Here is a 13420-nt window from a genome sequence, read left to right as displayed (position 1 = left end):
AAAAACTTTTGCTTCTATTTTAAGATGACAGGATCACTAGCAAAACAACAAAGCAAGGAAGGATATCCTGGAGAAAAGAAACCTTTACTCCAGCAATTGCCCACTAGAGATTATGAAAGGATACTCACATTTTCTGATCAAAATGAATGTGAAAAGCAGCAAGGGAAAAGATCTACAACGAGAAGCCATGAAGAGTTTTATTTACTAAGAAGGTACCTCTGCACACACGCACACAAAATTAGCACGGCAGGAGCACAGCCACTGCCTGGTTCTTGGACGCTGATTGATTTTTAGGTAGGGAGTGTTTGCAAGGTTCAAAGGGAACCTTTGAATGCTAAAAGGAGATTTCTGAGAAAAGCATGTATATCTATTATTGATTGTGATAGCTGTAGGAAGACCTTTTGTGCTACCATGGACTTGAAGTGCTCTTCATATTTTGAAGTTGTGATCCTGAGTAGTTTGAGTAAACTCTTGAAAACTTGGATGAGGAAGACACTTCTTTTAGCTGCTGTTGGGTGGAAATTGGAGAATGGAAGAGTATTTCTGAGGTTTCTTTACAGTTTTCGTTCATACATGTACCCATAAACCAAACTATTATACAGAAATGAAAAATCCCTGCAATTAGTGACTGTACTCTCCCAGTGGTACTTGATGCTTGGGTGGTGATTAAGGACAGGGCCAGGCAACATTTCACCATGCTTCCTCATAGAAGTACCTTACAAATTACACATAGCAAATAAAATAATTTCATTTCTTTTGAGAGGTGACTACAGTGAAATAGCATTATTTGTGCTTTGATGTTTTCCCAACTTGAAGTGTCTTTATAGAAAAACTCAACATATTTACTATTGAACTTCATCTTCATCCTAATGGGATTGCGGATTTCCTAAACAGTCTTAGTTTACAGGTGGGGTCAGGCCTCAGAGCCCCCTTTCAAAGCACAGCCTTAAAATTGTTCCTTCGGGTACCTCACCAGGAGCGGAACATGAACATGGGTCTGTGAAGAGAGGCCTGTGGTTCCCAGTCAGCCCAGTCAAGCTTCACATCTCAGCCTCTCTGCAGGATGGTGCCCAAGGAGTGAAGCACTTGGTGGGTCAGCTGCTCTCCCCTGCAAACCTCCAGAGTAAACAAGGTCTTAGCTTCCAGAGCAGCAAGATCCCTAACAGCAAGGCTGCCGTGACACATTAGTCAAGAGACAGGGTTAAAAATAACTACTCAGAAGAGACACCTATTGTGGAAACACAATATTGTTTGAGATGCTGGCCTTATGCACATGAAATTTTCTCTGCCACAAGGCTAGTAAGGGCCTGCTTAAGCACTGAATCACTACTTAATTAATCAGCTAATTGTGCTGTGTTGCAGTGTGACTTAAAACTTCTGCATGGGTGGGTTGATCCCAGCTGTGGGTTGGGGCTGAATGAAACAAGAGCTGCCATCAAGATCCTAAGCAAAAAGCAGAGGGGACAACAAGAGGAATAGGAGCTAGGAAAGAAGCGTGTGGACTGACTGTCCCAGCTTGCTGGCTCTGAAAGCTCCGGACTATGCATCTGTTCTTTATCCCCCCAACTCATCTTCAGCCACGAGTGTTTCCCCCTGCAGACATGCTCTTCAGACAGAGCATCTCGGCTGGGTGGCACAGAGAGCTTGGCTCTCCTTTGCAGATATAGCTGCTCCCCTCTGTCTATGCCCTCCCCACCTCCCCCCCTCCCCCCCCCCAGTAGGGACATGGCAGCAGCCCCCTTCCCTTTGCTGTCTTCCTGGTGGACCTGGGGGCTCAGTCATCTATCCTGCCAAGCCCCCACCCCCCAAAATCCCCTGGCGCCGCCCTCAAACCCTGCTCCCTACCCCGTTCAATGGCTTTTTATTAGAGCCTCCGTTTCCCTACCCCTCCTTTTGAAAATTTAAATCTTGCTCGCCGGTACTGCTGACGTCCTGCTGGCCCACCTCTTGACTCCCCCTCCCTGCTTCAAGTCCACTTCCCTCCAGTATAAAAGGCACATGCCCCCATCAGCTGCCCTGCTTCTGCTTGGAGCAGCGACTACCTGAGAAGCAGCTTCGGTACACACAGGTGAGTCCCTTCCCCTGACTGCTTCAGTGCTTGTCCAAGCTCTTTTTTGCCGAATTTCCTTTTTTTCCCTTTTGGGCTTTAGCTTACCTAGGTTAACATACACAGCTGTGCCCTGTGCTCAGTAACTTTTGCCCAGTTTTTGTTAGCGGAGCGGCCCGTACCGAGCAGGGTGGCTGACCCCGCGGGCAGCGCTGTGCCCTGCAGGGAGAGCGCGGGCGGGACTCCGCAGCACAGCCCTGCGCCTCCCGGCCTGAAACCAGCCTGCTCCCGGGCCTGCGCTCACCCGGGGTCTGATCCCTCGGGGTGCTTCCAGCGCTGCTTCCAACGGGAAAGATTTCCACATATGCATCGGAGGGGGTGTACGCAGCCGCTGACCTCAAGCAAGATGCTGCTTTAGGGTGTAAAGAGTTAATGGCATCTTGTCTTCCGAGGACAGCCGTGGTAGGGGTATACCTGATGGATCTGCAGCAGAGCTTGAGTTTGGTATGATAAGAACCCCATGTGCCCAGAGGGAGAGCTAGGCTGATCTCCGACTCCTTGTGAAGCAGACCCATGGCAAGCTGTGATACTGCTGCTTCACCGTAGCTTCGTTTGTAGCTTTAATTTTACCCTCTGATGTCGATAAAAGTTGCCAGACTTCTGTCACAGATGTTGCTCAGCCAAAGTTTAAAGACCCAGCTTGGGCACCAAGCAGAAGTGGCAAGTTGATCAAATGACTGTGGCACTGAATTTCACTGAGCTTCAGGAGCAAAATTATTCCTGAAACTTTTAATTGTGCCAAGTTTGGTTGCAACTAGTGAGTTTTAAAATTTTTAGGATTATTTAATAGTTGAAAATGGAGGCACACAGCTTGACTGTGTGAGGTCATGTTCTTTTTCAATTTTCCTTTTGGAAGAAAGCTGCAGGTCTGGACCTGAGGAGATCACAGACTATCTCAGCCACACAACTCTTCAAAAGCCTGTGTATAGGCAACCAGGCTTTTTGCTTAGTGACAAGATGGAGATGGGTGTTAGGAATGCTCAGGGTCAAGTTTGTGGCAGTTACCTCAGCCTCTGATTCTTCCCGGATAAACAGAGGAGGGACAAGTAAGAGTAGGAAAAATTGGGGAGGATTAGAGATGCTGAGTGCCCTGATTATTTAGGGTGGCGTGTGGGAGCAGTGGGAATGATTTGCTTCACAGAAACAGTAGCCAGGAGAAGGGTATGAACAAAAAGTTCAATATATATCAGTGCTGGAGAAAGTGGCTGCAGTGGCACAGGACCAGCTGGTGGGGACTGAAGCACAGCAGTGCTTAGGAAAAAGTGCGTGCTAAAAGCTTTTCCCTGTATTTTTCTTTCATCAATGATGAGCTTAAGGCAAGCTCTTCTTTCTCTACCTTGGTTCCCAAAAAAACCCAAGACACAAAACCAGGGAGCAAGTAACTGGGAAAACCTGTCAGCAGCCCTGTAAACACACCACAGAGATGCCTCAAAACACCTTATTTTTGTCTCACTCAAAACCTAAGGTTTTGCCAAAAATTGAGCAACAGGAGAGGTACCCCAGCTGAAACTGAAGGCAAAATTCACCCCATGTGGGTGAATTCTACATGCTAAGACAATTTAGTCCTGATTGTCATGAGATTGTTATGGTATATTAAAGTCAGAAAAAGTTAATTTGCTATTCTGAAATCATGAGTTAAAATCACTTTCCTCCAAGCTACCTGGTAAGCCACTGTCAGTGTGGGAAAAAGGCCTTGAGAAACCTTCACTGAATATTAGGGGTGAAGGAGCTTTTGACTGCATTTTAGTGAAAGACACAACCAGCTTCATGTTTTTGCTGTGTTGCCTGTTTGGTGTGTTTGGGAGCATCTTGCATCAAAGATTTTCATTCATGCTCTTCCTCATTGAAAGTAGGCTAAAATTTTGGCAGCAACTGGGGAAAAATTCCACCTATACACAAAGAGAAGTTGCTGTGTAGGCACAGCTGAGAGGTTTTCCTACAGCCTCTGTGCCTGTGTATCTATATCACTTACACAATGCTTAAGCAAATAGGCTCCTGCTCTATAGGCAGAGGCTCCAGGATGTCAAATGCAGAGGCAGACCTTGCATGTCACAGGACAGACTGTCCTGGTGTGACAGCTGGGAGAGCTGCATGAGGAAGCTTATACAAAATGCAAGAGACAGTGGTAACCAGAGCCTGGCTCCCTCCCCTTCCTGGATGCATCTTTCCCAGCTCACCACCTTCTGTTCTGCTCAGCCCATCCTATGGAAGCTAGGAGGGATTTCTCATTCTGTTGCTTCTGGGTGCATTTACAGGATGGGGACATCTACCAGTGGAAACTGTAACTGGAAATTGTAATTTTGCATGCTGGCAAAAAAGGGTGTAATGGCACAGGAGGAGCACTGCCATTCATACTGAAATGCACTTAGTTGTAAAAAGAGTATGTAGAAAACAAATGTTAGACACAATTTACAAGCAAGGAAAAGATGCTGGTGGTAGTGGCTAAAACACACTTTGGTGGCCAATGCCTGTGGTCATACAGAGAGCCATACAGAATCAGCAGTGAACTCAGGGCTGGGACTTGAGTACCCTGTGAAGGCTTTCACTGCTGGAGAGAAAAACTCTCCACTTCTTACCTCAGTAGATGGCCCATTTCATAGCCTTTGCCTTCAAACAGAAATGCCCAGTACATTTCCAGCATGACTGTTCCCCAAAACTTAGAGCAATGAAATGGCTCTGATGGATGGAAACATACTGGTAAAGTTGACACATTCCTTCACCTTGAGAGCCTTAACTCATATGTGTTCCCTATGTCCACTCTTCTCCTTACAGCCTTCCCACCAGTGCTCCATCATGTGGCATCCAATCTCCTGGACACCACGTGCCCAGTGGTCATCCAACCATTTAAAGCTAGTCACTGTCTATGTCCTGATGCTCTTGGTGTCGCTCAGCTTTGCCTCGGGACAGAGCAGACCATTTAAACACCAGATAGACAACAGAAGTAAGTATGAGTCTCACCTGACACGGTGACCCCACAGTCTGTGCTGCACTGAGGGATCAGGGCTGGGCTGTCAGGCAAAGTTCAACAGTAAATTGCGCAGGTGTTTCCGTGGTGTCACCTTGGTGTGAGGCCCTGTGCTTCATTTGCACTTGTCAGTGCATATACAAAACCTCCTGTTCTTCTCACAGCCCTTAATTAGCCAAGGCAAATAGTGTTATTTTTGATAAATATCAGAGAAGACACTAATGTACAAAGGACAGACAAGAAAATGTAAAGTAGTATACATCAAATATTTAAGCACCAAATTTTCAGCTGTGTTCTGTAGACCTACACAACTACTTCTATGTATAAAAAGAAAGTAATAGCCCAGAAGCTTAAGTTCACTTTACAGACATCTTCAATTGTCTGGGACTGTGAATTTTCTGAAAGTTCAAATACAAGTGGTTGAAGTATCTCCATTCAGAGATGCTGAGAAGAACTGAGATTATCCAGGTCAGGGATGATACCATGTATCTGAAGCTTAAACAAGCACAAAACCCAAAAGATCTTTGAGAAAATCAAGAAATCTCCTCTTCCCCCAAGAAGTATAGGCTGATGATGGAAGGTGGAATGGGAGAGAGGGGCTGTGAAGAGTAACTTGTGTGGGCTCAGTGCCACACCACTCCCCATTAAAGAGAATTAAGATGTTGGGAACCTCAGGCTTTAGGTACACAGGTGAAAATTTCTTGGATTTTGTTGAGTAGAAAGGCTGTTAAGACAGCTGAAAGACTTAAAAGATGTATATACAGAGAAATTTAAAGGCAAGGTGATTTTTTTTCCTCTATTCAAGCATCAAAATGTGCAGGAGAAATTCTTCCTGCATTGACTGAGACTTTCATGTGAGGGGGATGATATATAATGCACTTAAATTGTAATTTATTCCTATTCCTGATAGTTGTCAATGATTTGGGATTTCCTTATGGTGGCATAATCTCCAGTGTGTTTTAGAATTTCCCTGCTGCTATAACTTTTAACATACAGTCTTTAATACTTTTTAAATACTCTTTTTAATATAATCTTTTAATAGAACTATAAAACTTTGCAGACCTGCCCCAAAACTGTACTAGACTAGACAAAAATCAGTCATGTGTCAGAGCTTTAAAAGAAAAAAAACAGTGATCCATGAAAACAACTTCCTAAGTGAACAAGAATTAATTTTTCATGTTTACCTCTCATGTAGGAACCCCCTCTGCAATCCAGTGGATTTGTTAGCCTGTAGAACTAGTGTACCTGGTACCTACTGCAGAAAATCGGTATGGGCCCTTTGGCTCATGTTAGAAATGCAGGTTGCAGCCCAGCCCAGATGGATAAAATTAATTTTGCAATGGAATCTTCTTCCTTTGGGCTCTACACATGGAAAGCAACTCTCAAAGGTACCAGTAAGCTTTGTGTCTGGCTGTGGCCTTTCCCTTCTTTTTTTTCCTGGGCTCCAAGTAAGCTAACATCCTCAAGATGGTCAGAAAACACTGCCTCCGAGTGCAGTAGTACATCCTCACGGAATGCTTTGAATTCCAGGTCCTGAGATCGACCCTTTTTGGTATGTGGGCCGTGGTGTTCGCCCCATCGGTCGCTTTGGGAAGAGGCAGCTGAGAAGCAGCCATGGCAGCCTGAGCCCTGTGAGCAGACACCTGGATTTCATCTTGAATGCTTTGTGGGAGCAAAAATCATTGGACACAGAGGACAGTGACTGGTGATCTCTGTTCCCCAAGGTGGTGACCCAACCTCTGTTCTTTGAATTGTGTCCTCCCCTGCACCTCAGACCTACAGTTCTGCTTTGCCTAGCAATCCCACGCTGCTCTTCTTTCTGCTCCTTGTGCAAATACCTTCAAAAAGAAACATGTTCAGGGCGCAGGTAAAAGACAATGCATGGACACCAGCACTGAGTGCCACCACTGCTTATAAAAATGTTTCTTCATTGTGCATCCCCAGCAATCTCCTGATCCTGTTCACTGCTAGGTTTATCCAAAACCCACACAGCTTTTGGGCTGGGATTTAAACTCTGCAGTGTTAAATGTATCATGAAACCTTCCTGTCACATTTCAAAGTCAATGGCTGTTGATATATAAAAATAAAAAGCAATGGTTGGAAGAAAGAAAAAAGGCTCTTACCAATTTTTAATGTACCTGCATTAATGGCATGAAATGCTGGTTCTCTGTGTGTAGCTTTTATAGAGATTGTTAATATCCACTCTTAAGAATGTCTCCCTGAAGTACCCACTGGCTCTCCACAATTCTTCCTGTACTGATGGAGAGATATATTAATGAACAAAGAGGAGCACCTATTGAAGATAACTATTTTCTCCCTGCTGAAGAAAAAAAAAATTGGCTAAATGAACTCCTTGGAGTAGTTTTGTGCCTTTGGCATATAATCATAAACCATAATCCAAAAGGAGCAAGGGCCTGAATGAGCTGATTCCCTTTAAAACAATGTCATTATTTCCAAGTACATTGTCTGAGTCAGCTGAAGTCACTCTTTGAGGATCACAAGCCATGTACTATCTATTCCATTAGTCCACATCAATAAGGTTGGAGATGCAGCTCAATACCCCTATTTACTCATGTTAATACAACTTTGTTATATTACTTTTATAAGAAGTGTTACAATGGGTTTCATCTTGATTAATAACTATCAGTAGGAATAATACAGTTTTATCTATGGCTCATATCCAAAAAAGATAGTTTACAATTTAGGTAATAACTGATGGTTACATCCAGGCCATGAATTATTCTACAAAGGATAAAGTTGAATGGACTTCCCCTTCTAGTTGTGCTTTGTGAGAATTACTACTAAAACTGAATAATGGCTGAATTAACTATTGCAGACATTTTAACCCTTCTTTCTCTTTTTGCAAATGGCCTGTCAGGAAAGGATGGGTTTTTATTATAATAATGAAATTTATTCTGTTTATAATACAACAAAGCTGCTGACCCATAGTGTTACTTAAAACACACTAATTTGACTGAATGCTTTCACGGTGGAGAAGATATGATGACAAATATTTTGATCCACATTCATTGCAAGGAACTTTGGAAGTGCGAGACCAAGATTATCAGCAGGGTTCTTGCTCAGTTTTTGCAGCAATCCCAGAGAGAGATCAAGAGTTTCTGCCTGAGAAACTGTGCTTGGGATGGTATTTCAGCCAACAGACTCGATGGTTTGGAGAAGACTCACCAGCAAATGTTCCTATCAGGATTCCTCCCACCCCAGCCCTGGAGGAGGAGGAGGAGGAGGAGGTGTGAACTGAGTGTGTGCCCTTGCTCTCAGCAAACCTGTGGAGATGCCTGTGTCCCAGCTGTGACGGTGTCACGTGTGTGGCTGTGGGTTCTGCACACTTCCAGGCCAAAGTGCACATAAATCCAAACAACAGAGAAGAAATTTTTGGTTTTCTTTATGAATCAAGTCGTTGAAAAGGCATTCTTTTCATAAATTGCTTTTACTCTTTTGTAATTTCTCTTGACAGTAATTCTTGGTGAGTATGCAGATAACAACAACAAGGCAAGCTTAATATTCACTCAGACTTAATCAAATAGGTCATATAGTCTTCATTTTACCCATTAAAATATTTTCATTTATAAAAATTAATCTAAATATAAATATTAACACTAAAGATTGAAATCACCTGATGACAAAATAATTCTTTGTGTGCTATAACATATGCTTTTATGATTTTTTTTTAAAACAGTAAATTATATCTTTGCACGTATTTGGCACGATAAACATTTGTAAAAATTCAAATGCTCAGAGCAGGTGGAATTTTTTTTTTAAGGTTTTTTTTTTTTGCAATGCCTACACAGTACACATTTGTCTGTCAAAGAAGACTGAATATTTTAACATTGTAACACGATAATAGTTGCTTTTCATGCCTCTTAAGGAAAACAACCTACTCCAAACTTTGTTGGCTTGTTTAAATCACACTAACAGAACAAAAGCCAGAGAGTTATTCTATTAAAATTAGTCATTTCTGTATTGATATTACATACACAATATTAGTTATTATTTATTAGACGAATATGCAGACCAACCACCATTAATGACATTTCATAACACGCATACCTGCATAAACCAGAACCTGGGAATGTATTGTATACACACACAAGAACAGTCAATGGAGGAGGAGACTGAAAAACAAAAAAATCCTACTCTGTTTAATTTCCTTTACTGGATTGCATATATAAATAAAATCTATTTGTTTTATATATATATTTATATATTAAACAGAGTGGGCCAAATTCTTCCCTCACATCGGTGCAAACCAATTTCAGAGAACTAGTATTGTGTGAGAGTAAAAGAAGGCCTAATTTCACCCAGAATGAAGACATTGGGTCAGATCTTGGGCAGATGAAAATTCCTTGAAGGAATGGAGTCACACTTATGTATTGTAAGTGGGAAGATGGTTGTATTTATTCCAAGGGTTCCTTACATGCAGCTGGACACCAGAGTACTGACAAGCTAGATGTCAAATGTGGATGGCAGATTTGCAACTGGCACTGTCTTTCCAATCAACCCATCCAGCCATTCCTTGTCTTCCCCACTCACCCCCCGAAATCCAGCCTAGTCAGGAATTTGTCCAGTTTTGCTGCTATTTGCCCAGCCACAGACATTTCATGGCTTGGTGTCCCAGAGCTGCTTTCCTGCTGCATGGCAGGTAACATGTAGCGCTCTGCTCCTGGGTGTTCACTGGGAGCCGAGGGAATGAAGGAACTCTCCTCCTTCCCACAGCTCTTGGGAGAGCTCACCACTCCTTAATGCTGAGGCAAACTTGCCAGCCCATGCTTTGCTTCACAGCACATTTCACATCAACCTCATCTGCACTTGGGTACCTGCTCTGCAACTGGTGTGGAAGGTAAGGGATTCACTGGCTTATCACCTCCTCTGACTACCTTCTGTGTATTCTTCAGAGCAAAAAACCCACAAACTGGCAATGTTCTCCCACAAAAGGGGGAGATGGACACCCTGTAAGCGGCATCCTCCCTCTTGGGCATCTGCGAAAGGGTGTTCTAGTTTGACTCACCTGTTAAGGGTCTCAAGAAATGAAAGAAAGAATATTACTATTCACAATCCAATTCAGAGTGGTCCAGTAATAGTGGAGTCTCTGTGGCACCAGCAAAAGGCCCCAGCTACTCTCTGGTGGCTGCAGACTAGTACAGGAACTGATGTCTGGGCTACATTTGCCTCCTCCTCAGAAACACCAGTGAACATCAGAAAGCAATCTCTTGCAAGCTGCAGCCACCCCACAAACACCAGTCAGCAGAGATCTCATCCCCAACACTTTCACCTCTTTTTTCCAATCTTAAAGGTTTGTACACAATTTATTCTGAACTACAGCATGGTTGGCCACCACCAAGAGGACAATGCTGCCAAGAACAAGACATGAAGCTGTTGGTTTCTTAAACAGTGTTCAGGTGTTTCCAGACACTGGGATCCCAACTCAGCAGACAGCTGGTCCACATGTGTGGCCACCAGTTCCTGGCTCAGCATGACAGCTCTGCTGCCTAGAGCAATATCCCTAGCTCTGCAGCTGGAACATACAATCTGCGAGATGTACTCTCAGAGAACAGAGAAGTCTTCCTCCTCCTACCAACCCTCCCAACTTCCACTGACTCCCTGGGAGCAGAGTGAGGCACACAAATTCTCCTCTCCCTCCACGCAGCTGAAAAGCAGCACACACTGCACAGAGTTGTTCTTATTGCTCGACAAGACAGATGCCCAAATGGATAGTAAGAGGCCAGCAAATATGGATCACAAGTCTGCTTTGGCAGATTGATTGGCCTATAATTATGACTGATTGAGTGTACAAAAACATACTGCAGTTTAAAGACTACATACTTTAGTACAATCGATAGGGAAAAAAAGTGCATCTTAAAATGTGGAGCCTTGCTTTTGAAACACAGCATCCTGTCTAGAGTCCTCTGAGAACTTTAAGGCAGAGTTTCCTGTAGCGGACCACAATGCTGAAGACTTGGACAGCTTTCTCAGTGAGGTATCCGAATGAAGCCCTATAACTGAGGCTCTGTGGGTTCTTGAGGGTCCATTTTCAGCTGGACATACACAATGGCTGTTAAGAAAAGGCACTCTAGTGTACAGCCTTAGGCAGTGTGTTATTGGCAGTAGGGAAGAGTAAGTTTAGTACATCACAGCAGATCCTATAGCAGGTTCCTAGAACAGAGAGGGACAGGAAAGAAAAAAACATGAGTGAAGAACTAAACAAACCTGCTGAAGAACGCAGGTGCTCTTCACTTTCCCATGCATTTCCCACGTGTCCAGTGGCAGACTCCTTTGGGACAGTCAGCTTTCTCCCTTATCCCTCTATGGCTGCTGTAGAAGAAATGACTGACAGCTGTCCTGGGTGTCCTGAGTGAAGCCTCTTTGTTCAAGCCCTGCAGAGCCAACGTGTAACCTGTCTACCCCTTAAATTCCACTTAGATAACCTTTGAACATTTCTCAGCAATTAGTGAAATTCAAGGTGACTCTCCCCTGCCAAGTTACAATGCACAGCTGGTTCTGTGAGGGTCTGGTTCAGAAGTCTGAAATGCAGGGCATAACTAATTTATTTATTCTTTTAAAAATATGGGTATCACGTTCCTGGAGACCTGGCAGCCAGGCTACATTACCACAAGCTGACATTCAGGAGCTGCTATTCTACAGTATATAGCCAGACATCTTCCAGCACACTGGTCATATTTGTTCAAGATTTTTTCCCTCAAACTATCAACAGAAAATTTCTGAAGATACTGAAATACAGCTGCCTACACAGATACTGCTATCTCTCTATTTGACTGATGTTAACAGAGTTTTAAAAACATTTGTTTACCATTAAGTCCTTGGCAGTGCTTTTCCTTTCTTTAGTTCTTTGTGTTAGAGATCCTTGAAGCATGAAGTTTCTGTTAAACGTTCTGACAGTGGTAACTGGAGAGCCATCTATTTTTTCACCTGGGAAAAATACAAAAGGGGAGATTTCTCATAAGAGATTGAAGATAAGAGATTGAAGCAGATATAAAAATACTTCTGAAGAGTCGCAGCTTCTAGAGAGATAAAACTTCCCCTAAGATGTATGAGAAAAGTTGGATTTAATTTAAATTAAAAACAGCAGGCTGAGGTACTCCAGATAAAGTTTGAGCCCATGTCAATCAGTAGAATTACAAAAGAATAGTGCAGTGAACAAAACCCTAGAATTTTCAGAGCTAATGCACCGCAGAGTTAAAAAAAAACCCAACCAAAATCCACAAAAATCATGAAAGAAAAAACTCACTTGATTTTATAAAGACATTTCACAGCCATTCTCTGACATACCAGGAATATTGCTGAGCCATTTCATACAGACTGAAATCAGCAAATACAGACTTTAAGGAAGTGGTGGGTTGTGGAGGGTGGCAGCCACACTGTGTGGTGCCCAGGCATGCTGCAGCAGCAGCACCCCTCTTGCAGGACAAGTATTCAGCATTCCTCATTTGTTTTTTCCAGCCTTCTGCCTCTGCTCTTGTTTACCTGTCACTGTCACAACTTTCACTGGTGATGCTTTTAAATGTGACAAAGGGTATTTTATATAATGCAAGTACATGGAAAATGAGGAGGATGGGACACTCTATTAGGCTTTCTCTGTTCATTTCATAACTTAAACTTTTGCCTACGTTGCTGACCTGTACATTCAAGAGCTGTATATTGAATCTTACAAAGAGAGTCCCTCTCATTGACAGAACACTTTAGCGCACCTTTTATTGGTGGAGCTGGAAGTTTTCTCCTCTGCTGTCTTGATGTGTCTATTGTGTGCATCTGTAAACAACAGACATGCATTACTCAATTCCTTTATAGAGAAAGAGGCAAGATTTCCCCAATGTATTTTTTGAATACTACATAATGTTCTGGCACCTGGTTTGTTTGCTTTTGATCCCGTTTCCTTGTCAGGCGAACACAGGGAGCCACATTCAAGCCTGCAACAGTGAGAGCTGATATTCTGCTCTCAATATCTGAAATCTTCAAAGAAAATAAAAGAGAGAGACAGACAGATGGGGAGGGGGGAAAAGAAGTTTTAAAATTACTGTGGATGCCACTACGGAAATATAACCCTCCCCCAGTAAAATCCTCTTTAATAAGAAAATATAAACGGATGGCTAACTTCTTCAGCAATTCTGACACTTTCCTGCATTCTTTAGTCCTGACATTAAAAGGGGCTTAATTTGTTATTAAAGATGGAGTAAAAGAACAATCCAACCTACCTTGTGACTCCAAGGAAGAGGCATTTTACTCCTTTTGAGGAATAAAAGAAAGGAAGAGAGAAAACCTGTATCTGCTATCTCCCGGTTACCTTTAGCTGCATAATCCCAAATTCATTCAAG

The 13420-nt window shown here is 43.0% G+C and overlaps 2 protein-coding genes across 2 annotated transcripts in view; one reads left to right on the top strand and one right to left on the bottom strand.

Annotated features, from left to right (window-relative positions):
* Positions 1-1976: 1976 nt before the first annotated feature.
* LOC103812992 (prolactin-releasing peptide) lies at positions 1977-7134 on the top strand. Its single transcript, XM_009086200.4, has 3 exons — positions 1977-2068; positions 4880-5048; positions 6603-7134. Exons 2-3 carry the CDS (start codon positions 4901-4903, stop codon positions 6779-6781), a joined length of 327 nt encoding a protein of 108 aa, XP_009084448.1. The 5' UTR covers positions 1977-2068; positions 4880-4900; the 3' UTR covers positions 6782-7134.
* Positions 7135-8554: 1420 nt separating this feature from the next.
* The window catches only part of MYRIP (myosin VIIA and Rab interacting protein), a 207946-nt gene continuing 203080 nt past the window's right edge, over positions 8555-13420 (bottom strand). Inside the window, exons 15-18 of the mRNA XM_030234365.2 lie at positions 12954-13058; positions 12797-12857; positions 11899-12017; positions 8555-11243 (exon numbers count right to left, since the gene is read on the bottom strand). Coding sequence (XP_030090225.1) covers positions 11211-11243; positions 11899-12017; positions 12797-12857; positions 12954-13058 — 318 coding nt within the window. The 3' untranslated portion in view covers positions 8555-11210. The remainder of the gene's footprint in view (positions 11244-11898; positions 12018-12796; positions 12858-12953; positions 13059-13420) is intronic.

This window comes from Serinus canaria, chromosome 2, assembly GCF_022539315.1.
Source record: "Serinus canaria isolate serCan28SL12 chromosome 2, serCan2020, whole genome shotgun sequence".
Taxonomy (NCBI): Eukaryota; Metazoa; Chordata; class Aves; order Passeriformes; family Fringillidae; genus Serinus; species Serinus canaria.
The sequence above is the reverse complement of the archived record's forward strand: the minus strand, read 5'-3'. Positions and strand labels throughout refer to the sequence as shown.